This window comes from Phacochoerus africanus, chromosome 4, assembly GCF_016906955.1.
Source record: "Phacochoerus africanus isolate WHEZ1 chromosome 4, ROS_Pafr_v1, whole genome shotgun sequence".
Classification (NCBI taxonomy): Eukaryota; Metazoa; Chordata; class Mammalia; order Artiodactyla; family Suidae; genus Phacochoerus; species Phacochoerus africanus.
In genome coordinates this window covers 700,219-725,319 of record NC_062547.1, presented here as the reverse complement: position 1 = coordinate 725,319, position 25,101 = coordinate 700,219, and the positions used below count along the sequence as shown (strand labels likewise).

The 25,101-nt window shown below is 62.6% G+C and overlaps 1 protein-coding gene across 1 annotated transcript in view; it reads right to left on the bottom strand.

Annotated features, from left to right (window-relative positions):
• Nucleotides 1-508: 508 nt before the first annotated feature.
• Nucleotides 509-25,101, bottom strand: part of MUC2 (mucin 2, oligomeric mucus/gel-forming) — a 34,799-nt gene continuing 10,206 nt past the window's right edge. Inside the window, exons 26-55 of the mRNA XM_047774905.1 lie at nt 24,796-24,943; nt 24,502-24,545; nt 24,031-24,229; nt 23,419-23,423; nt 21,877-22,963; nt 20,887-21,413; nt 17,777-18,102; nt 17,190-17,599; nt 15,906-16,844; nt 9,405-15,803; nt 9,093-9,257; nt 8,039-8,127; nt 7,597-7,784; nt 7,074-7,248; nt 6,430-6,677; nt 5,688-5,871; nt 5,210-5,435; nt 4,389-4,567; nt 3,985-4,054; nt 3,751-3,851; nt 3,627-3,658; nt 2,976-3,153; nt 2,717-2,821; nt 2,573-2,613; nt 2,331-2,453; nt 2,150-2,248; nt 1,638-1,766; nt 1,414-1,453; nt 992-1,118; nt 509-901 (exon numbers count right to left, since the gene is read on the bottom strand). Of these exons, the coding sequence (XP_047630861.1) occupies nt 679-901; nt 992-1,118; nt 1,414-1,453; nt 1,638-1,766; nt 2,150-2,248; nt 2,331-2,453; nt 2,573-2,613; nt 2,717-2,821; nt 2,976-3,153; nt 3,627-3,658; nt 3,751-3,851; nt 3,985-4,054; nt 4,389-4,567; nt 5,210-5,435; nt 5,688-5,871; nt 6,430-6,677; nt 7,074-7,248; nt 7,597-7,784; nt 8,039-8,127; nt 9,093-9,257; nt 9,405-15,803; nt 15,906-16,844; nt 17,190-17,599; nt 17,777-18,102; nt 20,887-21,413; nt 21,877-22,963; nt 23,419-23,423; nt 24,031-24,229; nt 24,502-24,545; nt 24,796-24,943 (12,806 nt within the window). The 3' untranslated portion in view covers nt 509-678. The remainder of the gene's footprint in view (nt 902-991; nt 1,119-1,413; nt 1,454-1,637; nt 1,767-2,149; nt 2,249-2,330; nt 2,454-2,572; nt 2,614-2,716; nt 2,822-2,975; nt 3,154-3,626; nt 3,659-3,750; nt 3,852-3,984; nt 4,055-4,388; nt 4,568-5,209; nt 5,436-5,687; nt 5,872-6,429; nt 6,678-7,073; nt 7,249-7,596; nt 7,785-8,038; nt 8,128-9,092; nt 9,258-9,404; nt 15,804-15,905; nt 16,845-17,189; nt 17,600-17,776; nt 18,103-20,886; nt 21,414-21,876; nt 22,964-23,418; nt 23,424-24,030; nt 24,230-24,501; nt 24,546-24,795; nt 24,944-25,101) is intronic.

Sequence of the window (25,101 nt, the reverse complement as noted above, 5' to 3'; positions counted from 1 at the left end):
GAGCATCCCAGAAGGACCCAGAAGGTCGCTTTTGGTGGTTTTTTGGTAGCAGGCGCCAGCGTGCTGCCCCCGGTCCGTGGACCAGACCCTTCTTTATTTTCCCCAGGGGGCGCACACACGCCCGTGCGCACTCACACATAGATCACGCGTGCAAACACACACGCTCCTGCACACACAAACACAGGTGCACGTGTGGATGTAACGGCTGTGAAAAGGACGGAGCGTCCTTTTTCCCAAATTCAGGCTCTGAGGGCTTCCGAGAGGGGGCCACCTGCCTCTTGCCGGCCCAGCCAGGGCTCCGCACAGGCCGAGAACAGGACTGGGCAGGACAGGGCCGAGGGGTTCGCGAAAGCCAGGTCAGGCACATGTGCACGATGGCGCGCGTGTCCTGTGCGCGGGGCCTGGTGGCCAGGCCCCGCTCGTGCCCCGGGAAGCGGCCGCACCTGGGCCTTGCACGGCAGAGCCCCAGACCCCTCAGCGTCTACTGAAGCACACCGGCACGGCATCATTGCCCGAGTTTATTTGGAAAAGCGAAGAGTTGAAAAAAGGCTCAGAAAATAAATATTCGTGGAGAGAAAGTCAGCGTAGAAGGTGGAGGAAGCGAGGAGATTCACCGGGGGAGGGGACACGCCGGGCGGTGGCCGGTGGCGGCGGGCCCGGTGGCCGAGCCCTCTCTGCTCAGCCCCTCCCTGGGCCCAGGACCCTGGGGCCGGAGCGCCGGGTCCTGTGCTGGGAGGGCAGCTGGCACACGGTGTCCTGGCACAGACAGCTGTCGATGTGGGTGTAGGTGTGTCTGAGCGTCCGGCCGCCCGGGCACCGCAGCGTCACCTCCCGCTGGCTGGTGCGATACTCCTTGCAGCAGGAGCACTTGTGGTCCAGGGACTGCGCCTGGGCCGAGTACCTGGGGGGAGGCCGGAGTGAGGGGCCGCTGCCAGCTGGGCAGGCGCAGCACACCCCTCCCCCACCAGGGCCACCTGCCGCCGGGACTCACATGGCAAAGGTCCCACAGGACCCGGAGCAGTCGTTCATGGTCACCAGTGCGGTGCAGCCATGGTAGGAAATTTCCCTGATGACGGAGATGGTGGAGCAGCCGACCCTGGTCGCATTGCGAGGGATGCCTGGGGTGGGGGGGGGAGGCTGGGGTCTCCACCTTCCGGGGCCTCCCTCTCTCCCTCACTGCGTCCTCTCCCCTCCCCTGCACCCCACCCTGGCCGCCCTCAAGCAAGCCGGGCTCGGTCCTGCTTCCTGGGAAGGGATACAGGCTTCCGGGGCACCCAGCATCCACCTGAGAGGGCCCCGGGGGGAGGGGGTTCCGGGGGCACCATCCTCCCCTGCTCCAAGGGGCCCCGGGTGGAGCCCACCGCCAGGCTGCGGCCATGCCCAGGAGCCACCCGCCCACCCGTCCGCACTCACATTTCCTGCAGCAGCCGTTGGGCATGAGCGTGACGGAGCCCTGGAGAGAAGGAGAATGAGCTGAGCCCCAGACCCCACTGGTGAGAGACCCCTGCCTCCTGCCACAGCGGTGGGCTTCGGGGCCCGGGCAGGAGCCTCTCAGGGCAGCCACTGCCCTAGCTCGGGGACCCAATCCCTCAGGGACACTGGGGACCCCCGCTCCCAACAGAGACGGGCCCGCTCACGGGGACGCAGGTGCCGGGGTCAAAGTCAGGGCAGGTGATGCTGGAGACGGAGGAGATGAGCTGGTTGTGTGTCTTCACGCAGCTGAAGAAGGTGCAGTTGTCCAGGGGGTCCCTCTTCCTGTCCCCGGGCTGCGGGCAGAGGAGGGTCTGCATGAGGCCAGAGGAGCCCCACCCACAAAGAAAACCAGAGAGGCCAGGCGCTCTGAGCTCTGAGGCCACTGCGCCACGTGCAGTTTCTGGGACAGGGGCCCTGCCCGCAGGCCCAGAGCCACGGGGCTGGTGACACCCAGGAGTGGCCCGGCCGTAGCCCAAAGACCGGTCCACAGCCTAACCGCCACACCCTGCAGCGCTGATCTTGCTGGAAAAGGTGTCTCGAGAGGTGCCTGGGTTACCTGGCGGGGCACGACCCCGCGGCAGGCGTCCTGACAGCCCTGCAAGCCGTGGGGCCGGGGGGGCCTCAGCCCGGCGCTGGGCTGCAGGCCCCCGTGCGGTGCGGGATGCACGGGACACACCTTCAGGACCAGCTTCTGGTCGTCGGGCAGGTTGATGACACACTGGGTCTGCTGGCACTTCTTGCAACACTCCCCCGGGGCGTCCACAAGCTTGAAGCCCTGTGGGACACAGAAGGTTGGCTTTGGAAGAAGGCGGGCTCCGCGGGGAGGCCGGTGGGTGGGCTGGTCTGGGGCCGCTCACAGGGTTGCAGGAGGTGTTGCAGGGCACGTGGGTGCAGGAGATGACGTTGAGCTGCGTGGCGTTGTCCCTGCGGTCCGTGCAGATGCAGTTCTGGCACTTAGACGAGTAGACTGGAGAGCCGGGCTGGGACAACGGGGAAGGAGGGTGAGGCGGGGCCACCAACTCACAGCCCCCGCCCCGCACCGGGCCACCCCGCCAGCCCGCCGCGCCCCGCCCCCGCCCTGCCGGCCGCCGGGGCTCACCTGGTACTCAGCCTGGTTGATGACACACACGCCCTTGGGCTCTTGGGAGAAAGAGCAGGGATGAGAGTCCAGTGGGCCGCGTGGAGGCGGAGCCCCCAGGACCCCCCCACCGTCCCACCTCCCCCCCCAGCCCAGCCCACCTACCACACGAGTAGCGGGGGCAGCACCGCCCAGGGACCATCTGGCTCTTCACTTGGAAGCCCAGCGGGCACAGCGGGGGCTGCTCCCTGCACAGGCTGGCGTTGCACTCTGAAAACACGGGCAGGCCCACGGTGAGGGCGCCCCGTGCCGGCTGCGTCCTGCCGCCTCCCCAGCACCCACTCCCCGGCGGACGCCAGCCAGGGCCCAGCCTCCAGCCACCGCGCGGCGGACGCGCCCTCTCCCTGCCCCGCGGGCGCCTTACTGCAGGAGGTGACGTTGCAGCAGGTGTCCAAGGGGTTGACCTCCCTGACGGGGTAGGTGCCGTCCTCCCAGCACTCCACGCGCTGCTCCGGGGCACAGGTCTTGGGCCGGCAGGTGATGCCGCTGCCGCCCTCCAGGCAGAGGCAGTGCTTGCAGTCGAACTCAAAGTGCTCCCCAAACTGCAGGGAGGGAGGGGGGCACGACGCCCAGAGTGGGCACCCGCCCACGCGAAAGCCCACGCCCTCCCCGCCTCCAGGCAGCCGAGCCAGGGTCTGGGCACCCGGGGCCCCCCACTCCGGGCCAGGCCGCTAACATCACAACTGAGTCCTGCTCACCAGCCTGTGCCCGCACAGGCCTGGCGCGTGTGGCAGGCGCACCACGTGTGTCTACGGGGGCTACAGGGCTCACCACAGCGGGGAGCCGAAGGACCAACCGGTGTGGAGGAGACACAACAGACCACAGAGGCTGCCGCAGGTGTAGACAGAGCATCCGACGGCCAGTGGTGGAGGCGCCGAGGGGTGGGTGGTCCCCGCTACCTCGGCCTCCCAGGACTGAAGTGACTCATGACGCAGTCCCCCAAGTCCCAGTTCTCATTCCGCCCCCCATTCAGGGTTGGTGGGAGAATGGAGCCCGCACCCGGGGGTCGGCCTACCTCTCTGGGCACGTTGTCAGGCCCCACACAGCCTAGGAGGGAGAGGAAACAGCCCTGTGAGCCCAGCCGAGGTGCGGCAGGAGCTGGGGTACCCCGTGCGGAGGCCACGGGCTGGGCAGCCTACCGCAGAAGTCCACACAGACGTCGAAGCCGGGGGCGTAGTTCATGGTGCCCTCGGGGCAGAAGCAGCCTTCCACCAGGCGCGTGCTGTTCTGCTGGGAGGGGCTGGGGGGTGGGGAGGGCGACGTGAGATGGGTGTGCGTTCCGGCTGGACCCCCAGGCCCGGGTAGGGCTGCCGAGAAGCATGGCCAGAGGGGCCAGCTGCCGCGGGCAACTGGCACGTCCGCGGGCAACTGACCTGGACTTGCAGGTGGGCTCTTCTGCAGGACCACAGGCCCGGTACTCCCGGTGAGCAGGGCACGTCACCGCTGCAGGAAGGAGGCAGGCATCCAGCCAGAGTCAGGGCGGGGAGCCTGGGCCCCACCTCACCCGCCACAAGGGACAGTCCTGCCAGCCCCTTCCAACTGGACCCTCCCTCCCACACGGGTTGAGGGTGGCCAGGCGGCCAGGGGCCCGGTGCTGCCTGCTTCAGCCCCCCATGCTGTCCCGAGCTGGGAGGCAGGGGCCAGCTGTAAGGCTGTCTTCAGCTGGCCTGGCCACCCCACCCCAGTCTGGTTTCTGGCTGCGCACAGCGCCCGGCAGAGCCCAAAGACACTCCCTGGCCTGCAGGACCAGCCCGGGGCGCAGCAGGAGGGCACTTACGGCAGGCTCCGTGGGTGTGGTTCCGCCAGTCCACGCAGATGCCCTCCTGGGCGCAGAGGGCCGCGTAGGTCTGCAGGCTGGCACACTCCAGGCCCGAGTTGGGCACGAAGCAGCTGTCGAACATGCAGGCCTCGTAGTAGTGCTGGGGAGGTGCCAGGGCGTGGCACTCGGCGAACAAGCTGTGAGGTGGCAGCATGTCACCATCTGGCTGGCGCTCCTTGCCTCTCTCACGCGCCCCTTGCCTGGCACCTCCACCCAGGCTACCCCCAGAGCGTGGCTCAGCCTGGGGCCAGCAGCCCCACACCGGGGCCGAGGATGGGGCTGGCCTCACGGGAAGGGGGACGGCACCCCTGCCCGAGGGTGAGGCACTGTGCTGTCGTGCTCCCAGAGACGGACGCTCTGAGTCTAAATGGCCACGGGGGCAAAGCTCGCAGGGGGCCTCCCAGCACCCACTCACCGATCTAGGGCCACTCCGTGATGCCAGCTTTGGGAGCACCCTCTCTGTCTGAGCCCAAATCCGCCTCCCCAGTGCCAGTCCTGAATGCCAGCTCTGCCCCGAGTCAACTGGTCTCCCCCAGGCTTCAAGCCCAGCAGACCTCGTCCCCTCCCAGAAGGCAGGAGCAATCTGGGGGGCCTCACAGGGCAGAGGCACATCCGACGAGGCCGTTCAGCCCCTCGGAAATTGGGGAGCCCGAGTCCTGGGCCCCCTCCCCGCCCCACGCTCAGCCCTGCGGCCTCCTCTCTGCAGACCCGGTGGGGGCACAGAGAGCGGAGCCCCCCACCCCCGGAGGCTGCGGCTCGGCGGCGGGGGACAGGGTCACCTGTCCTTGATGAGCTCGCAGAGGGGAGACGCGCAGTCCTTCCTCGCGGTGGTGCCGCGGCCCACGGGCGGCGAGGTGGCCGGGCTCCTGGTGGTGAAGCTGATGTGGGGACAGTGAGGCTTGGAGGGGTCATTCACCACCCACTGGTCAGCCGCGACCTCGCAGTCGTCCGTGACCTCCCCGCTGGGCAGCACGCAGTCGTCCGCGGTGGTGTTGGTGCACGTGCCTGTGCGGGCGAGAAGGCCCAGGTGTCCCCACGCCGGGCCCCGCCGCCCAGCAGACCGGCCGAGCCCCTGGCCCTCCCCTTCCCCAGCCAGGTCCCTGGCGGCCAGCTGGCCGGGCCAAGGCACAGACTAGACGACACTCCTGTTGGTTCCCCCGGGGCTGGGGCTGGGGCTGGGGCTGGGGCTGGGGCTGCGAGGCCCAGCCGGCCGGGGGTGCCCACCGGCCCCGGGGAGCAGCGGGGCCGCGGCCTTACCACACTGGCCCTTTGTGTTGTTGCCAAAGAGGCGGTAGGGCAGCCGGACAGAGAAGGAGAGGCCGTTGTAGGAGATGAGGGCACCCAGCTCGGGGATGTCCACCACGTAGTTGATGCCGGACTCGTACACCTGCAGCCCGTACTTCTTGTAGGGCAGCGCCACCACCTGCCTGTTGACCTGCACCTGCGGCCGAGACACCTGGGGTCAGGGAAGGCCGGCGGGGCACAGGCTGGAGGCCCCGGCTGGAGGCGCGCGTGTCTGGCGGCGGGGTGGTGCGCTGCACCTCTGGGAACCCCTGCGTCGCCCCGCCATCCGCATGCCGCGTGCAGCGCGGGGCGGGGGGGAGGGTGTCTGCCCTCCCCTCCCCCTCTCCCTCCTCCTTTTCCGGCTCGCCGGGCCAGAGCCTCGTCCTGACCAATCCCAGGGGCAAGGACGCCGTCCTCAGAGCCCCCCGGGAGTGCGGGTAGGGCTCCCCAGGCCAAGGGAACCACCAGCTCCACGCGGCGGGTACAGATCCCCGCCCGCTCGCCCCTGTCCCGGGGAAGGGCTTCTGCCAGAGACCTGTGCCCAGGGTGGAGGGCAGGGGCCTGGGTGCGGGAGGCCAAGGGGTCCCCGAATGGCCTGTGAGAAGAGCTAGGTGTGCCCACCGAGCCTGCCCTGCCCACCCCAAGCCTGGCTCTGGGGGAAGAGGCCCAGCCCCCCGTCAGGTGGGGGCCCACAGCAGGATGCCCGCCAGCATACCTGCACCGCCAAGGGCAGCATGTGCACAGTCTTGAGCAGCACCTCCTGGGTCTCGTGGCGCACGATGAGCGTGCGGGGGCAGGACACTTGGTCGTTGACGTCGCAGTGGTAGTTGTCGATGTACACCCCGAAGTTGTCCACGGTGGGGGTGGCCTCCTCCACCAGCACGTACGTGCAGTTGCCCTGGTAGCTGTAGTACAGCCCATCGAAGGTGACGTAGTGCGGGTCCCCCCAGCCCGTGCAGTAGCCTGCAGAGGGAAGCGGGGTGAGCCAGTGCCCAGCCCCGGGCTGGGGGCTCAGACAACACGGGACACCGTCGCGAGCGGGGGACCGGTGGGAAGAGCAAGCAGAACCCGAGGGAGGCCCCCCAAGTCTGGTTCCTGGGGCTCGGGCCCCAAGAGCACCTCCCCCCCCGTCAGCCTGCAGTGGCCACACCCCGGCGGCCAAGGCCGTGCCCCTCCCTGCCCCCTGGCCTGAGATGGGGCATGAGCAGGAGGCATGAGAAATGCCCCCCAACCATGCCTGGTCCTCTGCGGGCGCACAGCCATCAAAGCCGTCCCGTTCGCCCTGGGGCCTGCAGCCCACCCGAACACAAACACAGCGGGGAGAGGGCAGAGGGGCCCCGGCAGAGGCGGCAGGCTTACAGTCGCACTCCCAGTGCCAGCAGCACCCATTGGGGTCCATGACGCGCACGGGCGCGAGGCCGTTGGAGCAGGTGGGCATGGGCGGGGGGTCGCACTTCACCTCCACGAGCTCCACGGTGTTGTTGTACTTGCACGTGGCCATGGTGCAGTTACACAGCCACCAGGTCTCATTCTCCTGGAGGCAGCACGGAGAGCCCGGGGTCAGCCGGAACCAGCCTGGCACCCAGGCTCACACAGGAGGTGGTGAGCTAGGCTTGGGAGCACCTCAGAGGCCCCCCAGGAGGCTGAAGGCCAAGGGCAACCCCGTCCAGCAGGGCAACCAGCCCCCTACTCTGGCAAGGGGGCGTGGGGGAGAAGGCCAGGGGGGTCCGGCAGACCCTTCGCCCAGGAGGCTGCCTGAAGCCTTGGCCCGACTGGAGGTGGTGTGTGGGGTGCAGGGCGCAGGGCCCCCTGGTGACCAGGAGAAAGGCAGGACAGGATGCCAGACACGCCCGGTGCCCAGGGACAAGAGCTGCCCACAGACCTGTCTGGGAGGATCGAAGTCTGGGCACGCAGGGAGGGGCTTGGAGGTGGCCGGCACGCTTGGTGTCGTGGGTGGCCGGGTGGTAGGCGTGGACGGGCACGACCAGTTGAAGATCTCGATTTTGCAGTCCAGTGAGCAGTTCACGTAATAGCAGGTATCTCCGTAGGTGCCATTGTACACCAGCTCACCTGCAGGGGGAGCCCGGGGCTGACGCCATCCATGCGGGGCTGGCCACCAGGGTCCACAGGCAGGTCCCCGCAGAGACCACGAAACGGAAGCCCACGTCCCACTCCCCCAACTCGTGGCTGCAGCCACCCATGCCCGGCACCCAGCTTCCCAAGCAGGCTCCCAGGTCAGACTTTCAACTGACCCCTAAGCACTGGTCAAGCAGACCAAGCCCCACCAGCTGGCAGGGCCAAGTCAGAGTGAAAAGCTTGGGTACCTGGGGCATAGTACGTATCGTCCAAAGAACAGCAGATGTTCATCGGGGAGGAGAAGGAAAAGCCAGTGCTTGTGGTGATCCTGGGGGTGCTGATTGGGGGCACCGTGGAGGTCAAGATGCTGGTGGTGGGTGGTGTGGTCGAGGGCTGTCCTGGCGATGTGGGGGCTCCTATGGGGGTTGTTGACACAGTCGTGGGTGTGGAGGGCGAGCCAGTGGTGGATGAAGGGGGCCCAGTCGTGGTCCAGTGGGTGGGGGTGGTCTTCGAGGAGGTAGGACCCGAGGTTGACGAGCCTGTGAGAATGGAGGGCTTGGCTGAGGGCTGAGGGCGTCCACTCACTATAGATGCCACTGGCAGCCTGGCAGCAAACACATGCAGGCGGCTCGCTTGAGGCATGGTATGTGGCACAGGAGGCCTCACACCCATTTCGCCAGCTCTCAGTCTCAAGGTGGGGCAGGGTGTGGGCCTCCTGTCCATGGTGTATGTGATGGGGAGGCCACAGGACACTGATCCATCAAGAAAGGCCAACCAGCTGTCCTCCGAAGCCCCAGTGGGGAGGTGCAGGTGGGTGAGGGCGGACAGATGGAGGGTATCCCGGGCCACATGACTGGCAGCCTCTACACCCCCAGCCACCTCTCCTTGGGATGGCTTTGCCATACTACCCATCACACAGCTACAGCTAAGGGATGGGAACCAGAGGCTTCAGGGCTTGGGGAAGGCATCCTATGAGGACACAAAACAGGCTGATGGTCAGCAGCTCCCTGAACACTCAATGGCAGGGCTCATGAGGCAGGAGGGGCACATGAGCCCACCTGGAGCTTCTGGGGACAACTCTCCCTGGGTAGAGCAAGGAGCACCTGCTTCGGGTCCCAGGAACTGCAAAGCTCCCCCTACATGAGACAGAACCGATAGCCACATTGGCTCCGGGCTGCTTGTGTACCTGGAGGGGTGGTGCCAGGCGTGGGTGAAGAGGACGTGGCACCTCCCGTTGTAGTGACCACTGGTTCTGTCGACGTCGGGGTCACTGGTGTGCTGGATGTCTCCACAATTGTTGACGTGGAGGTGGGGGTTGGAGTTGGAGTCACAGTCGAAGTGGTGGTAGGGTTTGGAGTTGGGGTCCCAGTTGATGTGGTGGTGGGTGTCGTAGTTGGGGTTCCAGGTGAAGTGGTGGTGGGTGTCGGAGTTGGGGTCTCAGTTGATGTGGTGGGTGTTGGACTTGGGGTCCCAGTTGATGTGGGTGTTGGAGTTGGGGTTCCAGTTGAAGAGGTGGTGGGTGTTGGAGTTGGGGTCCCAGTTGATGTGGTGGGTGTCGGAGTTGGGGTTCCAGTTGAAGTGGTGGTGGGGCTTGGAGTTGGGGTCCCAGTTGATGTGGTGGGTGTCGGAGTTGGGGTTCCAGTTGAAGTGGTGGTGGGGCTTGGAGTTGGGGTCCCAGTTGATGTGGTGGTGGGTGTCGGAGTTGGGGTTCCAGTTGAAGTGGTGGTGGGTGTTGGAGTTGGGGTCCCAGTTGATGTGGTGGTGGGTGTTGGAGTTGGGGTTCCAGTTGAAGTGGTGGTAGGTGTTGGAGTTGGGGTCCCAGTTGATGTGGTGGGTGTCAGAGTTGGGGTTCCAGTTGAAGTGGTGGTAGGTGTCGGAGTTGGGGTCCCAGTTGATGTGGTGGGTGTCGGAGTTGGGGTCCCAGTTGATGTGGTGGGTGTCGGAGTTGGGGTTCCAGTTGAAGTGGTGGTGGGGCTTGGAGTTGGGGTCCCAGTTGATGTGGTGGTGGGTGTCGGAGTTGGGGTTCCAGTTGAAGTGGTGGTAGGTGTCGGAGTTGGGGTCCCAGTTGATGTGGTGGGTGTCGGAGTTGGGGTTTCAGTTGAAGTGGTGGTGGGGCTTGGAGTTGGGGTCCCAGTTGATGTGGTGGGTGTCGGAGTTGGGGTTCCAGTTGAAGTGGTGGTGGGGCTTGGAGTTGGGGTCTCAGTTGATGTGGTGGGTGTTGGAGTTGGGGTTCCAGTTGAAGTGGTGGTAGGGCTTGGAGTTGGGGTCCCAGTTGATGTGGTGGTGGGTGTGGGAGTTGGGGTTCCAGTTGAAGTGGTGGTAGGTGTCGGAGTTGGGGTCCCAGTTGATGTGGTGGGTGTCGGAGTTGGGGTTCCAGTTGAAGTGGTGGTGGGTGTTGGAGTTGGGGTCCCAGTTGATGTGGTGGTGGGTATCGGAGTTGGGGTTCCAGTTGAAGTGGTGGTGGGGCTTGGAGTTGGGGTCCCAGTTGATGTGGTGGTGGGTGTCGGAGTTGGGGTCCCAGTTGATGTGGTGGTGGGTGTCGGAGTTGGGCTTCCAGTTGATGTGGTGGGTGTCGGAGTTGGGGTTCCAGTTGAAGTGGTGGTAGGTGTCGGAGTTGGGGTCCCAGTTGATGTGGTGGGTGTCGGAGTTGTGGTTCCAGTTGAAGTGGTGGTGGGTGTTGGAGTTGGTGTCCCAGTTGATGTGGTGGGTGTCGGAGTTGGGGTTCCAGTTGAAGTGGTGGTGGGGCTTGGAGTTGGGGTCCCAGTTGATGTGGTGGTGGGTGTCGGAGTTGGGGTTCCAGTTGAAGTGGTGGTAGGTGTCGGAGTTGGGGTCCCAGTTGATGTGGTGGGTGTCGGAGTTGGGGTTCCAGTTGAAGTGGTGGTAGGTGTAGGAGTTGGGGTCCCAGTTGATGTGGTGGGTGTTGGAGTTGGGGTTCCAGTTGAAGTGGTGGTGGGTGTTGGAGTTGGGGTCCCAGTTGATGTGGTGGGTGTCGGAGTTGGGGTTCCAGTTGAAGTGGTGGTGGGGCTTGGAGTTGGGGTCCCAGTTGATGTGGTGGTGGGTGTCGGAGTTGGGGTTCCAGTTGAAGTGGTGGTAGGGCTTGGAGTTGGGGTCCCAGTTGATGTGGTGGGTGTCAGAGTCGGGGTTCCAGTTGAAGTGGTGGTGGGTGTTGGAGTTGGGGTCCCAGTTGATGTGGTGGTGGGTGTCGGAGTTGGGGTTCCAGTTGAAGTGGTGGTGGGGCTTGGAGTTGGGGTTCCAGTTGAAGTGGTGGTGGGGCTTGGAGTTGGGGTCCCAGTTGAAGTGGTGGTAGGTGTCAGAGTTGGGGTTCCAGTTGAAGTGGTGGTAGGTGTCGGAGTTGGGGTTCCAGTTGAAGAGGTGGTGGGTGTTGGAGTTGGGGTCCCAGTTGATGTGGTGGGTGTCGGAGTTGGGGTTCCAGTTGAAGTGGTGGTGGGGCTTGGAGTTGGGGTCCCAGTTGATGTGGTGGTGGGTGTCGGAGTTGGGGTTCCAGTTGAAGTGGTGGTAGGTGTCGGAGTTGGGGTCCCAGTTGATGTGGTGGGTGTCGGAGTTGGGGTTCCAGTTGAAGTGGTGGTAGGTGTAGGAGTTGGGGTCCCAGTTGATGTGGTGGTGGGTGTCGGAGTTGGGGTTCCAGTTGAAGTGGTGGTGGGTGTTGGAGTTGGGGTCCCAGTTGATGTGGTGGTGGGTGTTGGAGTTGGGGTTCCAGTTGAAGTGGTGGTAGGTGTTGGAGTTGGGGTCCCAGTTGATGTGGTGGGTGTCAGAGTTGGGGTTCCAGTTGAAGTGGTGGTAGGTGTCGGAGTTGGGGTCCCAGTTGATGTGGTGGGTGTCGGAGTTGGGGTCCCAGTTGATGTGGTGGGTGTCGGAGTTGGGGTTCCAGTTGAAGTGGTGGTGGGGCTTGGAGTTGGGGTCCCAGTTGATGTGGTGGTGGGTGTCGGAGTTGGGGTTCCAGTTGAAGTGGTGGTAGGTGTCGGAGTTGGGGTCCCAGTTGATGTGGTGGGTGTCGGAGTTGGGGTTTCAGTTGAAGTGGTGGTGGGGCTTGGAGTTGGGGTCCCAGTTGATGTGGTGGGTGTCGGAGTTGGGGTTCCAGTTGAAGTGGTGGTGGGGCTTGGAGTTGGGGTCTCAGTTGATGTGGTGGGTGTTGGAGTTGGGGTTCCAGTTGAAGTGGTGGTAGGGCTTGGAGTTGGGGTCCCAGTTGATGTGGTGGTGGGTGTGGGAGTTGGGGTTCCAGTTGAAGTGGTGGTAGGTGTCGGAGTTGGGGTCCCAGTTGATGTGGTGGGTGTCGGAGTTGGGGTTCCAGTTGAAGTGGTGGTGGGTGTCGGAGTTGGGGTTCCAGTTGAAGTGGTGGTGGGTATCGGAGTTGGGGTTCCAGTTGAAGTGGTGGTGGGGCTTGGAGTTGGGGTCCCAGTTGATGTGGTGGTGGGTGTCGGAGTTGGGGTCCCAGTTGATGTGGTGGTGGGTGTCGGAGTTGGGGTTCCAGTTGATGTGGTGGGTGTCGGAGTTGGGGTTCCAGTTGAAGTGGTGGTAGGTGTCGGAGTTGGGGTCCCAGTTGATGTGGTGGGTGTCGGAGTTGTGGTTCCAGTTGAAGTGGTGGTGGGTGTTGGAGTTGGTGTCCCAGTTGATGTGGTGGGTGTCGGAGTTGGGGTTCCAGTTGAAGTGGTGGTGGGGCTTGGAGTTGGGGTCCCAGTTGATGTGGTGGTGGGTGTCGGAGTTGGGGTTCCAGTTGAAGTGGTGGTAGGTGTCGGAGTTGGGGTCCCAGTTGATGTGGTGGGTGTCGGAGTTGGGGTTCCAGTTGAAGTGGTGGTAGGTGTAGGAGTTGGGGTCCCAGTTGATGTGGTGGGTGTTGGAGTTGGGGTTCCAGTTGAAGAGGTCGTGGGTGTTGGAGTTGGGGTCCCAGTTGATGTGGTGGGTGTCGGAGTTGGGGTTCCAGTTGAAGTGGTGGTGGGGCTTGGAGTTGGGGTCCCAGTTGATGTGGTGGTGGGTGTCGGAGTTGGGGTTCCAGTTGAAGTGGTGGTAGGGCTTGGAGTTGGGGTCCCAGTTGATGTGGTGGGTGTCAGAGTCGGGGTTCCAGTTGAAGTGGTGGTGGGTGTTGGAGTTGGGGTCCCAGTTGATGTGGTGGTGGGTGTCGGAGTTGGGGTTCCAGTTGAAGTGGTGGTGGGGCTTGGAGTTGGGGTTCCAGTTGAAGTGGTGGTGGGGCTTGGAGTTGGGGTCCCAGTTGAAGTGGTGGTAGGTGTCAGAGTTGGGGTTCCAGTTGAAGTGGTGGTAGGTGTCGGAGTTGGGGTTCCAGTTGAAGAGGTGGTGGGTGTTGGAGTTGGGGTCCCAGTTGATGTGGTGGGTGTCGGAGTTGGGGTTCCAGTTGAAGTGGTGGTGGGGCTTGGAGTTGGGGTCCCAGTTGATGTGGTGGTGGGTGTCGGAGTTGGGGTTCCAGTTGAAGTGGTGGTAGGTGTCGGAGTTGGGGTCCCAGTTGATGTGGTGGGTGTCGGAGTTGGGGTTCCAGTTGAAGTGGTGGTAGGTGTAGGAGTTGGGGTCCCAGTTGATGTGGTGGGTGTTGGAGTTGGGGTTCCAGTTGAAGTGGTGGTGGGTGTTGGAGTTGGGGTCCCAGTTGATGTGGTGGGTGTCGGAGTTGGGGTTCCAGTTGAAGTGGTGGTGGGGCTTGGAGTTGGGGTCCCAGTTGATGTGGTGGTGGGTGTCGGAGTTGGGGTTCCAGTTGAAGTGGTGGTAGGGCTTGGAGTTGGGGTCCCAGTTGATGTGGTGGGTGTCGGAGTTGGGGTTCCAGTTGAAGTGGTGGTGGGTGTTGGAGTTGGGGTCCCAGTTGATGTGGTGGTGGGTGTCGGAGTTGGGGTTCCAGTTGAAGTGGTGGTGGGGCTTGGAGTTGGGGTCCCAGTTGATGTGGTGGTGGGTGTGGGAGTTGGGGTTCCAGTTGAAGTGGTGGTAGGTGTCAGAGTTGGGGTTCCAGTTGAAGTGGTGGTAGGTGTCGGAGTTGGGGTTCCAGTTGAAGAGGTGGTGGGTGTTGGAGTTGGGGTCCCAGTTGATGTGGTGGGTGTCGGAGTTGTGGTTCCAGTTGAAGTGGTGGTAGGTGTCGGAGTTGGTGTCCCAGTTGATGTGGTGGGTGTCGGAGTTGGGGTTCCAGTTGAAGTGGTGGTGGGGCTTGGAGTTGGGGTCCCAGTTGATGTGATGGTGGGTGTCGGAGTTGGGGTTCCAGTTGAAGTGGTGGTAGGTGTCGGAATTGGGGTCCCAGTTGATGTGGTGGGTGTCGGAGTTGGGGTTCCAGTTGAAGTGGTGGTGGGGCTTGGAGTTGGAGTCCCAGTTGATGTGGTGTTGGGTGTCGGAGTTGGGGTTCCAGTTGAAGTGGTGGTAGGTGTAGGAGTTGGGATCCCAGTTGATGTGGTGGGTGTCGGAGTTGTGGTTCCAGTTGAAGTGGTGGTGGGTGTTGGAGTTGGGGTTCCAGTTGATGTGGTGGTGGGTGTCGGAGTTGGGGTTCCAGTTGATGTGGTGGTAGGTGTCGGAGTTGGGGTCCCAGTTGATGTGGTGGGTGTCGGAGTTGGGGTCCCAGTTGATGTGGTGGTAGGTGTCGGAGTTGGGGTCTCAGTTGATGTGGTGGGTGTCGGAGTTGGGGTCCCAGTTGATGTGGTGGGTGTCGGAGTTGGGGTCCCAGTTGATGTGGTGGTGGGTGTCGGAGTTGGGGTTCCAGTTGATGTGGTGGTGGGTGTCAGAGTTGGGGTTCCAGTTGAAATGGTGGTGGGTGTCGGAGTTGGGGTTCCAGTTGATGTGGTGGAGGGTGTCAGAGTTGTGGTTCCAGTTGATGTGGTGGTAGGTGTCGGAGTTGGAGTCCCAGTTGATGAGGGTGTCGGAGTTGGGGTTCCAGTTGAAGAGGTGGTGGGTGTTGGAGTTGGGGTCCCAGTTGATGTGGTGGGTGTCGGAGTTGGGGTTCCAGTTGAAGTGGTGGTGGGGCTTGGAGTTGTGGTCCCAGTTGATGTGGTGGTGGGTGTTGGAGTTGGGGTTCCAGTTGAAGTGGTGGTAGGTGTCGGAGTTGGGGTCCCAGTTGATGTGGTGGTGGGTGTCGGAGTTGGGGTCCCAGTTGATGTGGTGGGTGTCGGAGTTGGGGTTCCAGTTGAAGTGGTGGTAGGTGTCGGAGTTGGGGTTCCAGTTGATGTGGTGGTGGGTGTCGGAGTTGGGGTTCCAGTTGATGTGGTGGTGGGTGTTGGAGTTGGGGTTCCAGTTGAAGTGGTGATAGGTGTCGGAGTTGGGGTCCCAGTTGATGTGGTGGTGGGTGTCGGAGTTGGGGTTCCAGTTGAAGTGGTGGTAGGGCTTGGAGTTGGGGTCCCAGTTGATGTGGTGGTGGTTGTTGGAGTTGGGGTTCCAGTTGAAGTGGTGGTAGGTGTTGGAGTTGGGGTCCCAGTTGATGTGGTGGGTGTCGGAGTTGGGGTTCCAGTTGAAGTGGTGGGTGTCGGAGTTGGGGTTCCAGTTGATGTGGTGGTGGGTGTTGGAGTTGGGGTCCCAGTTGATGTGGTGGGTGTCGGAGTTGGGGTTCCAGTTGAAGTGGTGGTAGGTGTCAGAGTTCGGATCCCAGTTGATGTGGTGGGTGTCGGAGTTGGGGTTCCAGTTGAAGTGGTGGTGGGGCTTGGAGTTGGGGTCCCAGTTGATGTGGTGGTGGGTGCTGGAGTTGGGGTTCCAGTTGAAGTGGTGGTAGGTGTCGGAGTTGGGGTCCCAGTTGATGTGGTGGTGGGTGTCGGAGTTGGGGTTCCAGTTGAAGTGGTGGTAGGGCTTGGAGTTGGGGTCCAAGTTGAAGTGGTGGTGGGTGTCGGAGTTGGGGTCCCAGTTGATGTGGTGGTGGGTGTCGGAGTTGGGGGCCCCGTTGATGTGGTGGTGGGTGTCGGAGTTGGGGTTCGAGTTGATGTGGTGGTAGGTGTCGGAGTTGGGGTCCCAGTTGATGTGGTGGGTGTCGGAGTTGGGGTCCCAGTTGATGTGGTGGTGGGTGTCGGAGTTGGGGTTCCAGTTGAAGTGGTGGTAGGTGTCGGAATTGGGGTCCCAGTTGATGTGGTGGGTGTCGGAGTTGGGGTCCCAGTTGAAGTGGTGGTGGGTGTTGGAGTTGGGGTTCCAGTTGATGTGGTGGTAGGTGTCGGAGTTGGGGTTCCAGTTGAAGTGGTGGTAGGTGTCGGAGTTGGGGTCCCAGTTGATGTGGTGGGTGTTGGAGTTGGGGTTCCAGTTGAAGAGGTGGTAGGTGTCGGAGTTGAGGTCCCAGTTGATGTGGTGGGTGTCGGAGTTGGGGTTCCAGTTGAAGTGGTGGTGGGGCTTGGAGTTGGGGTCCCAGTTGATGTGGTGGGTGTCAGAGTTGGGGTTCCAGTTGAAGTGGTGGTAGGTGTCGGAGTTGGGGTCCCAGTTGATGTGGTGGGTGTCGGAGTTGGGGTTCCAGTTGAAGTGGTGGTGGGTGTCGGAGTTGGGGTCCCAGTTGATGTGGGTGTCGGAGTTGGGGTCCCAGTTGATGTGGTGGGTGTCGGAGTTGGGGTCCCAGTTGAAGTGGTGGTGGGGCTTGGAGTTGGGGTCCCAGTTGATGTGATGGTGGGTGTCGGAGTTGGGGTCCCAGTTGAAGAGGTGGTGGGTGTTGGAGTTGGGGTCCCAGTTGATGTGGTGGGTGTCAGAGTTGTGGTTCCAGTTGAAGTGGTGGTAGGTGTCGGAGTTGGGGTCCCAGTTGATGTGGTGGGTGTCGGAGTTGGGGTTCCAGTTGAAGTGGTGGTGGGGCTTGGAGTTGGGGTCCCAGTTGATGTGGTGGTGGGTGTCGGAGTTGGGGTTCCAGTTGAAGTGGTGGTAGGTGTTGGAGTTGGGGTCCCAGTTGATGTGGTGGTAGGTGTCGGAGTTGGGGTCCCAGTTGATGTGGTGGGTGTCGGAGTTGGGGTTCCAGTTGATGTGGTGGGTGTCGGAGTTGGGGTCCCAGTTGATGTGGTGGGTGTTGGAGTTGGGGTTCCAGTTGAAGAGGTGGTGGGGCTTGGAGTTGGGGTCCCAGTTGATGTGGTGGTGGGTGTTGGAGTTGGTGTTCCAGTTGAAGTGGTGGTAGGTGTCAGAGTTCGGATCCCAGTTGATGTGGTGGGTGTCAGAGTTGGGGTCCCAGTTGATGAGGTGGTGGGTGTCGGAGTTGGGGTTCCAGTTGATGTGGTGGTAGGTGTCGGAGTTTGGGTCCCAGTTGATGTGGTGGGTGTCAGAGTTGGGGTTCCAGTTGAAGTGGTGGTGGGGCTTGGAGTTGGGGTTCCAGTTGAAGTGGTGGTAGGTGTCAGAGTTCGGATCCCAGTTGATGTGGTGGGTGTCGGAGTTGGTGTCCCAGTTGATGTGGTGGTGGGGCTTGGAGTTGGGGTCCCAGTTGATGTGGTGGGTGTCGGAGTTGGGGTTCCAGTTGATGTGGTGGTAGGTGTCGGAGTTGGGGTCCCAGTTGATGTGGTGGGTGTCGGAGTTGGGGTCCCAGTTGATGTGGTGGGTGTCGGAGTTGGGGTTCCAGTTGAAGTGGTGGTGGGGCTTGGAGTTGGGGTCCCAGTTGATGTGGTGGTGGGTGTCGGAGTTGGGGTTCCAGTGGAAGTGGTGGTGGGGCTTGGAGTTGGGGTTCCAGTTGATGTGGTGGTGGGTGTCGGAGTTGGGGTTCCAGTTGAAGTGGTGGTAGGTGTTGGAGTTGGGGTCCCAGTTGATGTGGTGGGTGTTGGAGTTGGGGTTCCAGTTGAAGAGGTCGTGGGTGTTGGAGTTGGGGTCCCAGTTGATGTGGTGGGTGTCGGAGTTGGGGTTCCAGTTGAAGTGGTGGTGGGTGTTGGGGTTGGTGTCTCCGTGACGGTGGTCTCTATAGTGGTGGAGGCTGCAGTTGGAGTCCCAGTTGAAGGTCTGGTAGGTGTTGGAGTTAGAGTCACTGTAGTTGTGTGTGTTGAGAATGAAGTCTCTGTTGAGGTAGTGGTAGGACTCGTGGTTGGGGTCTCTGTAGTGGTGGTCAGTGTTGTGGAGACACAGTAATCTGGAAGATCACAGCAGTAGACGTTGATCTCATAGTTGAGGCAGTAAGGCATGGGAATGGCTCCCCCTGGCTTCTGGTCTTGGTTTCTGCACACGAGCCCAACCGAGGTGTTGCACACAACAGTCTGTCCAAGCTCTTGGATGGGAACGCTGGGATGCATGGTGGCTCTGCAGGAGATGTTGGCTGCCCAGCCCAACTTGCAGATGTCCTCGAGGGATTCAAAGTCTCCGCCCGTCTTGTCAAAGCTCGGTTTACCAGAATCCAGCCAGCCAGTCCACTTGCACTGAGGCACACACGGAGTAGTCGATGTCACTGTGGGGGTCGATACTGGGGGAGACGTGGATGTCGAGGTGGAGGTCGGTGGCAGCGTGGTGGATGTGGTGGTTAGCGGAGTGGAAATGGTGGTTGGTAGAGTCGAGATGGGGGTGGTAGTTGTTGGGGCAGGGGTGGTGGTAGGAGGAATGGGAGTAGAGGTTGGCGGAGTGGTGGAAGTGGTGGATAGTGGAGTGGAGATGGGGGTGGTAGTTGGTGGGGTGGTGGTGGTGGTTGTCGGAATGGGGGTGGTGGTTGGCGGAGTGGTGGAAGTGGTGGATAGTGGAGTGGAGATGGGGGTGGTAGTTGTTGGGGTCGGGGTGGTGGTTGGCGGAATGGGAGTAGTGGTTGGTGGAGTGGTGGAAGTGGTGCTTGGCGGGCTGGGAGTGGGGGTGGTAGTTGGTGGGGTCGGGGTGGTGGTGGGCGGAATGGGAGTAGTGGTTAGTGGAGTGGTGGAAGTGGTGGAAGTGGTGGATAGTGGAGTGGAGATGGGGGTGGTAGTTGGTGGGGTCGGGGTGGTGGTGGGTGGAATGGGAGTAGTGGTTGGTGGAGTGGTGGAAGTGGTGCTTGGCGGGCTGGGAGTGGGGGTGGTAGTTGGTGGGGGTCGGGGTGGTGGTGGGCGGAATGGGAGTAGTGGTTAGTGGAGTGGTGGAAGTGGTGGAAGTGGTGGATAGTGGAGTGGAGATGGGGGTGGTAGTTGGTGGGGTCGGGGTGGTGGTGGGCGGAATGGGAGTAGTGGTTGGTGGAGTGGTGGGAGTAGTGGTTGGCAGGGTGGTGGAAGTTGTGCTTAGCGGGGTGGGAGTGGGGGTGGTAGTTGGTGGGGTAGGGGGTGGTGGTGGGCGGAATGGGAGTAGTGGTTGGCGGAGTGGTGGAAGTGGTGGTTGGCGGAGAGGTGGAAGTGGTGCTTGGCGAGGTGACAGTGGGGGTGGAACTGGTGGGGTAAGGGTGGTGGTTGGCGGAATGGAAGTAGTGGTTGGCGGAGTGGTGGGAATGGTGGTTAACGGAGTGGTGGAAGTGGTGGTTGGTGGAGTGGAGATGGGGGTGGTAGTTGGTGGGGTAGGGGTGGTGGTGGGCGGAATGGGAGTAGTGGTTAGTGGGGTGGTGGGAGTAGTGGTTGGCAGGGTTGTTGGAAGTTGTGCTTAGCGGGGTGGGAGTGGGGGGTGGTAGTTGGTGGGGTAGGGGTGGTGGTGGGCGGAAAGGGAGTAGTGGTTGGCGGAGTGGTGGGAGTGGTGGTTAACGGAGTGGTGGAAGTGGTGGTTGGTGGAGTGGAGATGGGGGTGGTAGTTGGTGGGGTAGGGGTGGTGGTGGGCGGAAAGGGAGTAGTGGTTGGCGGAGTGGTGGAAGTGGTGCTTGGCGGGCTGGGAGTGGGGGCTGGTAGTTGGTGGGGTGTGGTGGTGGTTGTCGAATGGGGGTGTGGGTGGTTGGCAGAGAAGTGGAAGTGGTGCTTGGCGAGGTGACAGTGGGGGTGGAAACTTGGTGGGGTAAGGGTGGTGGTTGGCGGAATGGAAGTAGTGGTTGGCGGAGTGGTGGGAGTGGTGGTTAACGGAGTGGTGGAAGTGGTGGTTGGTGGATTGGAGATGGGGGTGGTAGTTGGTGGGGTAGGGTGGTGGTGGGCGGAATGGGAGTAGTGGTTAGTGGGGTGGTGGGAGTAGTGGTTGGCATGGGTGTTGGAAGTTGTGCTTAGCGGGTGGGAGTGGGGGTGGTAGTTTGGTGGGGTAGGGGTGGTGGTGGGCGGAAAGGGAGTAGTGGTTGGCGGAGTGGTGGGAGTGGTGGTTAACGGAGTGGTGGAAGTGGTGGTTGGTGGAGTGGAGATGGGGGTGGTAGTTGGTGGGGTAGGGGTGGTGGTGGGCGGAAAGGGAGTAGTGGTTGGCGGAGTGGTGGAAGTGGTGCTTGGCGGGCTGGGAGTGGGGCTGGTAGTTGGTGGGGTGGTGGTGGTGGTTGTCGGAATGGGGGTGGTGGTTGGCGGAGAAGTGGAAGTGGTGCTTGGCGAGGTGACAGTGGGGGTGGAACTTGGTGGGGTAAGGGTGGTGGTTGGCGGAATGGAAGTAGTGGTTGGCGGAGTGGTGGGAGTGGTGGTTAACGGAGTGGTGGAAGTGGTGGTTGGTGGAGTGGAGATGGGGGTGGTAGTTGGTGGGGTAGGGGTGGTGGTGGGCGGAATGGGAGTAGTGGTTGGCAGAGCGGTGGAAGTGGTGGTTGGCGGAGAGGTGGAAGTGGTGCTTGGCGAGGTGACAGTGGGGGTGGAACTTGGTGGGGTAAGGGTGGTGGTTGGCGGAATGGAAGTAGTGGTTGGCAGAGTGGTGGAAGTGGTGCTTGGCGGGCTGGGAGTGGGGGTGGTAGTTGGTGGGGTAGGGGTGGTGGTGGGCAGAATGGGAGTAGTGGTTAGTGGAGTGGTGGGAGTAGTGGTTGGCAGGGTGGTGGAAGTTGTGCTTAGCGGGGTGGGAGTGGGGGTGGTAGTTGGTGGGGTAGGGGTGGTGGTGGGCGGAATGGGAGTAGTGGTTGGCGGAGTGGTGGAAGTGGTGGTTGGCGGAGAGGTGGAAGTGGTGCTTGGCGAGGTGACAGTGGGGGTGGAACTTGGTGGGGTAAGGGTGGTGGTTGGCGGAATGGGAGTAGTGGTTGGCGGAGTGGTGGAAGTGGTGGTTGGCGGAGAGGTGGAAGTGGTGCTTGGCGAGGTGACAGTGGGGGTGGAACTTGGTGGGGTAAGGGTGGTGGTTGGCGGAATGGAAGTAGTGGTTGGCGGAGTGGTGGGAATGGTGGTTAACGGAGTGGTGGAAGTGGTGGTTGGTGGAGTGGAGATGGGGGTGGTAGTTGGTGGGGTAGGGGTGGTGGTGGGCGGAATGGGAGTAGTGGTTGGCAGAGTGGTGGAAGTGGTGGTTGGCGGAGAGGTGGAAGTTGTGCTTAGCGGGGTGGGAGTGGGGGTGGTAGTTGGTGGGGCAGGGGTGGTGGTGGGCGGAATGGGAGTAGTGGTTGGCGGAGTGGTGGAAGTGGTGGTTGGCGGAGAGGTGGAAGTGGTGCTTGGCGAGGTGACAGTGAGGGTGGAACTTGGTGGGGTAAGGGTGGTGGTTGGCGGAATGGAAGTAGTGGTTGGCGGAGTGGTGGGAGTGGTGGTTAACGGAGTGGTGGAAGTGGTGGTTGGTGGAGTGGAGATGGGGGTGGTAGTTGGTGGGGTAGGGGTGGTGGTGGGCGGAATGGAAGTAGTGGTTGGCGGAGTGGTGGGAGTGGTGGTTAACGGAGTGGTGGAAGTGGTGGTTGGTGGAGTGGAGATGGGGGTGGTAGTTGGTGGGGTAGGGGTGGTGGTGGGCGGAATGGGAGTAGTGGTTAGTGGGGTGGTGGGAGTAGTGGTTGGCAGGGTGTTGGAAGTTGTGCTTAGCGGGGTGGGAGTGGGGGTGGTAGTTGGTGGGGTAGGGGTGGTGGTGGGCGGAAAGGGAGTAGTGGTTGGCGGAGTGGTGGGAGTGGTGGTTAACGGAGTGGTGGAAGTGGTGGTTGGTGGAGTGGAGATGGGGGTGGTAGTTGGTGGGGGTAGGGGTGGTGGTGGGCGGAAAGGGAGTAGTGGTTGGCGGAGTGGTGGAAGTGGTGCTTGGCGGGCTGGGAGTGGGGCTGGTAGTTGGTGGGGTGGTGGTGGTGGTTGTCGGAATGGGGGTGGTGGTTGGCGGAGAAGTGGAAGTGGTGCTTGGCGAGGTGACAGTGGGGGTGGAACTTGGTGGGGTAAGGGTGGTGGTTGGCGGAATGGAAGTAGTGGTTGGCAGAGTGGTGGAAGTGGTGCTTAGCGGGGTGGGAGTGGGGGTGGTAGTTGGTGGGGTAGGGGTGGTGGTGGGCGGAATGGGAGTAGTGGTTGGCGGAGTGGTGGAAGTGGTGCTTGGCGGGTTAGGAGTAGGGGTGGTAGTTGGCGGGGTGAGGGTGGTGGTTGGAGAAATGGGAGTAGTGGTTGGTGGAGTGGTGGAAGTGGTGGTTGGTGGAGTGGAGATGGGGGTGGTAGTTGGTGGTGTTTGGGTGGTTGTTGGCGGAATGGGAGTAGTGGTTGGCGGAGAAGTGGAAGTGGTGCTTGGCGAGGTGACAGTGGGGGTGGAACTTGGTGGGGTAAGGGTGGTGGTTGGCGGAATGGAAGTAGTGGTTGGCGGAGTGGTGGGAGTGGTGGTTAACGGAGTGGTGGAAGTGGTGGTTGGTGGAGTGGAGATGGGGGTGGTAGTTGGTGGGGTAGGGGTGGTGGTGGGCGGAATGGGAGTAGTGGTTGGCGGAGAAGTGGAAGTGGTGCTTGGCGGGGTGGTAGTGGGGGTGGAACTTGGTGGGGTAAGGGTGGTGGTTGGCGGAATGGAAGTAGTGGTTGGCGGAGTGGTGGGAGTGGTGGTTAACGGAGTGGTGGAAGTGGTGGTTGGTGGAGTGGAGATGGGGGTGGTAGTTGGTGGTGTTTGGGTGGTTGTTGGCGGAATGGGAGTAGTGGTTGGCGGAGTGGTGGAAATGGTGCTTGGCGGGGTGGTAGTGGGGGTGGTAGTTGGCGGGGTAGGAGTGGTAGTGGGCGGAATGGGGGTGGTGGTTGGCACGGTGTGGGTGCTGGAGCTGGGCGTGGTTGGCGGCGTGGTCGTGGGGCACTCCTCCATTGGCAGGCAGCAGTAGACGCGTATCTCGTAGTCGTAGCAGAGTCCAAATGGTCCCTTTCCAAACTGGTCTTCATTCTTGCAAATGAACCCAAAGGAGATGTTGCACTGGGCCTCCTGGCCCAGCTCCGTCCAGCTGAGGTGGGGCTCCGTGGCAGCCCTGCACTGGATGTCCTGGGGGGCCCTGCAGACGTGGTCGGATGTCTCGTGGTCCCCACCACCACTGTCGCCGCTGGGGTGGTGGTCGTTGATCCAGTCGGACCAGACGCAGCAGAGGCCTAGGAAAGCAAGGCCCCCGGTTGGTCAGCCTGGCGCAGGTCACACCTTTCGGAGATCAGTGGGACTCAGGACTCAGAGCCTCTGTGACCAGCTGTCCCGGTCGGCATCCCAGGGCCGAGTGTTGCTCAGAGAGTTTAGGCTGAGCACTAAATAATACAGCCGGATCCTGAACCCACTGAGTGAGGCCAGGGATCCAACCCGCATCCTCAGGGGTCCTTGACGGGTTCATTATGGCCGAGCCACAACGGGAATTCCTCCACCCTCCAGTCCTGCTCTCCTTCAGCAGCCGAGGCCCAAGGGAAGGGCAGCCCCCACGCCACACCAGTGACAGTCCCAGGCCTCAGAGGGCCAGCCTCATGCCCCATCCTGAGCTCCCTTCCAACCCTTACGCCAAAACCATTGAATAAATAAGGAAAAGGCCTCCCACGGCCGCGAGGAAGCGGCCGGCAGGGGCTTGGTCTGGACTCTTGACCAACAATGTTGTCACCCAGAGCGCGTCAAGTCCCCTGCGTGCGTCCCAGGGCTTCAAATCAGGAAGCGAGTCACCAAAATACACCGTCTTTGGTCCACGGGCTGGAGGTCCGGCCCCCGCCCAGCCCACACCCGGGCCCCCTCGCCCTAAATTGTGGGAAGCGCTGACGACGTGACTTACGTGACGAGGTCGCAGAGGGCGACGGCACTGCAGGAAAAGGGAGGGAAAGGGGAGGCCGTTCCAGGGTTAGAGATTTTTCTGAATCTCGTCATCGTGGGCATTTCTTCTCCCCAGGGGTCGCGCGCCTGGCGGCTGAGCTGCCCTCTTGGCCCCAGCCAGAGCAGAGATTGAAGGGCACTGCTGGGCTCCCCTCTCCCTCAGGGGCACTTTTTTGCTGGTCTGGGGCCATGTCCCTGAGTCGCCTTCCCTGTGGTCTGGGCTCGGGGATGCGGTCGAGACGCTGGGGGCTCGGGGACACCCTGAGTTGGGAGGCGGGGCACCACCACCTCCCGCCCGGAGCCAGATGACGGCCTGCCTGGAAGGGCCGACCCCGCCGAGCTCGGGGGAGAGCAGGACGCCCGCAGGCACCGCCACGTGGTGATGGGGGCCTTACCTGTGCTGGGAGTCCAAGTGGTGCTGGTGGTGGTGGTGGGGCTGGTGGTGGGGGTGGGGCTGGTGGTGGGGGTCGAGGGGGTTGAAACGCAGATGTTGAAGTGATTCACCAGTGTCCCATTGGGGCCGCAGATCTCCCAGTAGCAGAAAGAGCCGTCCTGGGTGTAGTTGACAACCTTCCCTGCTGGGGGCGGGGCGGGGGGGGGCGGCGGCATCAACACACCAGGAGCAAGACAGAGACTCATGAGACCCCCTCGGCCTGTCCCAGCAAGGGCAAGACGGGTTCCCCCGTCTCCCACCAGAACCCCGAGTGTCCCCACGCATCACCCAGGAGCACTGGCACCGTCAGGAGACACACGAATGTGCCAGGTGAGCCAGGGGCGGCTGCAAACCGGAGGCACCTCCGGGGCGAGCAGCCAGCCGCCTGCTGCCTCGGGGCGGAGGGCAGCTTACCTTCCACCGGCCAGCAGACAACTTGTGAGGAGGGCGTACACAGGCTGGAAAGCAAGAGCAAGGCTGCAGGCCTCTCCTGGCCAGACTCTGCCCGCCCTGCCCATGCCCCTGCCACTGCCCCGAAGGCCTCTCCAGGGCCCCCGCCTGGGTCCCCGGCATGGGCAGAGCAGGGAGGTGAGGGAGCAGGAGCAGGAACGAGGGCCCGCCCCTCCCCGGGCCCCGGGTCCCATGCGCATGCGAGCCCGTGTGCGTGTGCGCTAAGCCCCCAGGCCCCTGCCCCGTGAGCTTAGGTACCAAGACTGGCAGACGTGCTCCGGGGGCACAGACGCTCCGGGTGGGTAGTGAATGTCCTCAATGTAGCAACCGCACTTGTCCGCTGGGACACACTTCTTACGGTCCTCGTCGAAGATGGGCCTGTCCTTGGGGCACCGGGGGTAGCAGCCTGGCGGACACAGGGCACTGGCTTGGACCAGTACGGAGGACCCCACTCCCGCCAGACCCCGCCTGACTCTCCACCCGCGCAGGTCCTTCCAGGGCCCGGACCCCCCTTCCTGGGCCCTGACACTGCCACGCGGCCAAAGGGACAGCCAGGCCCCCAGC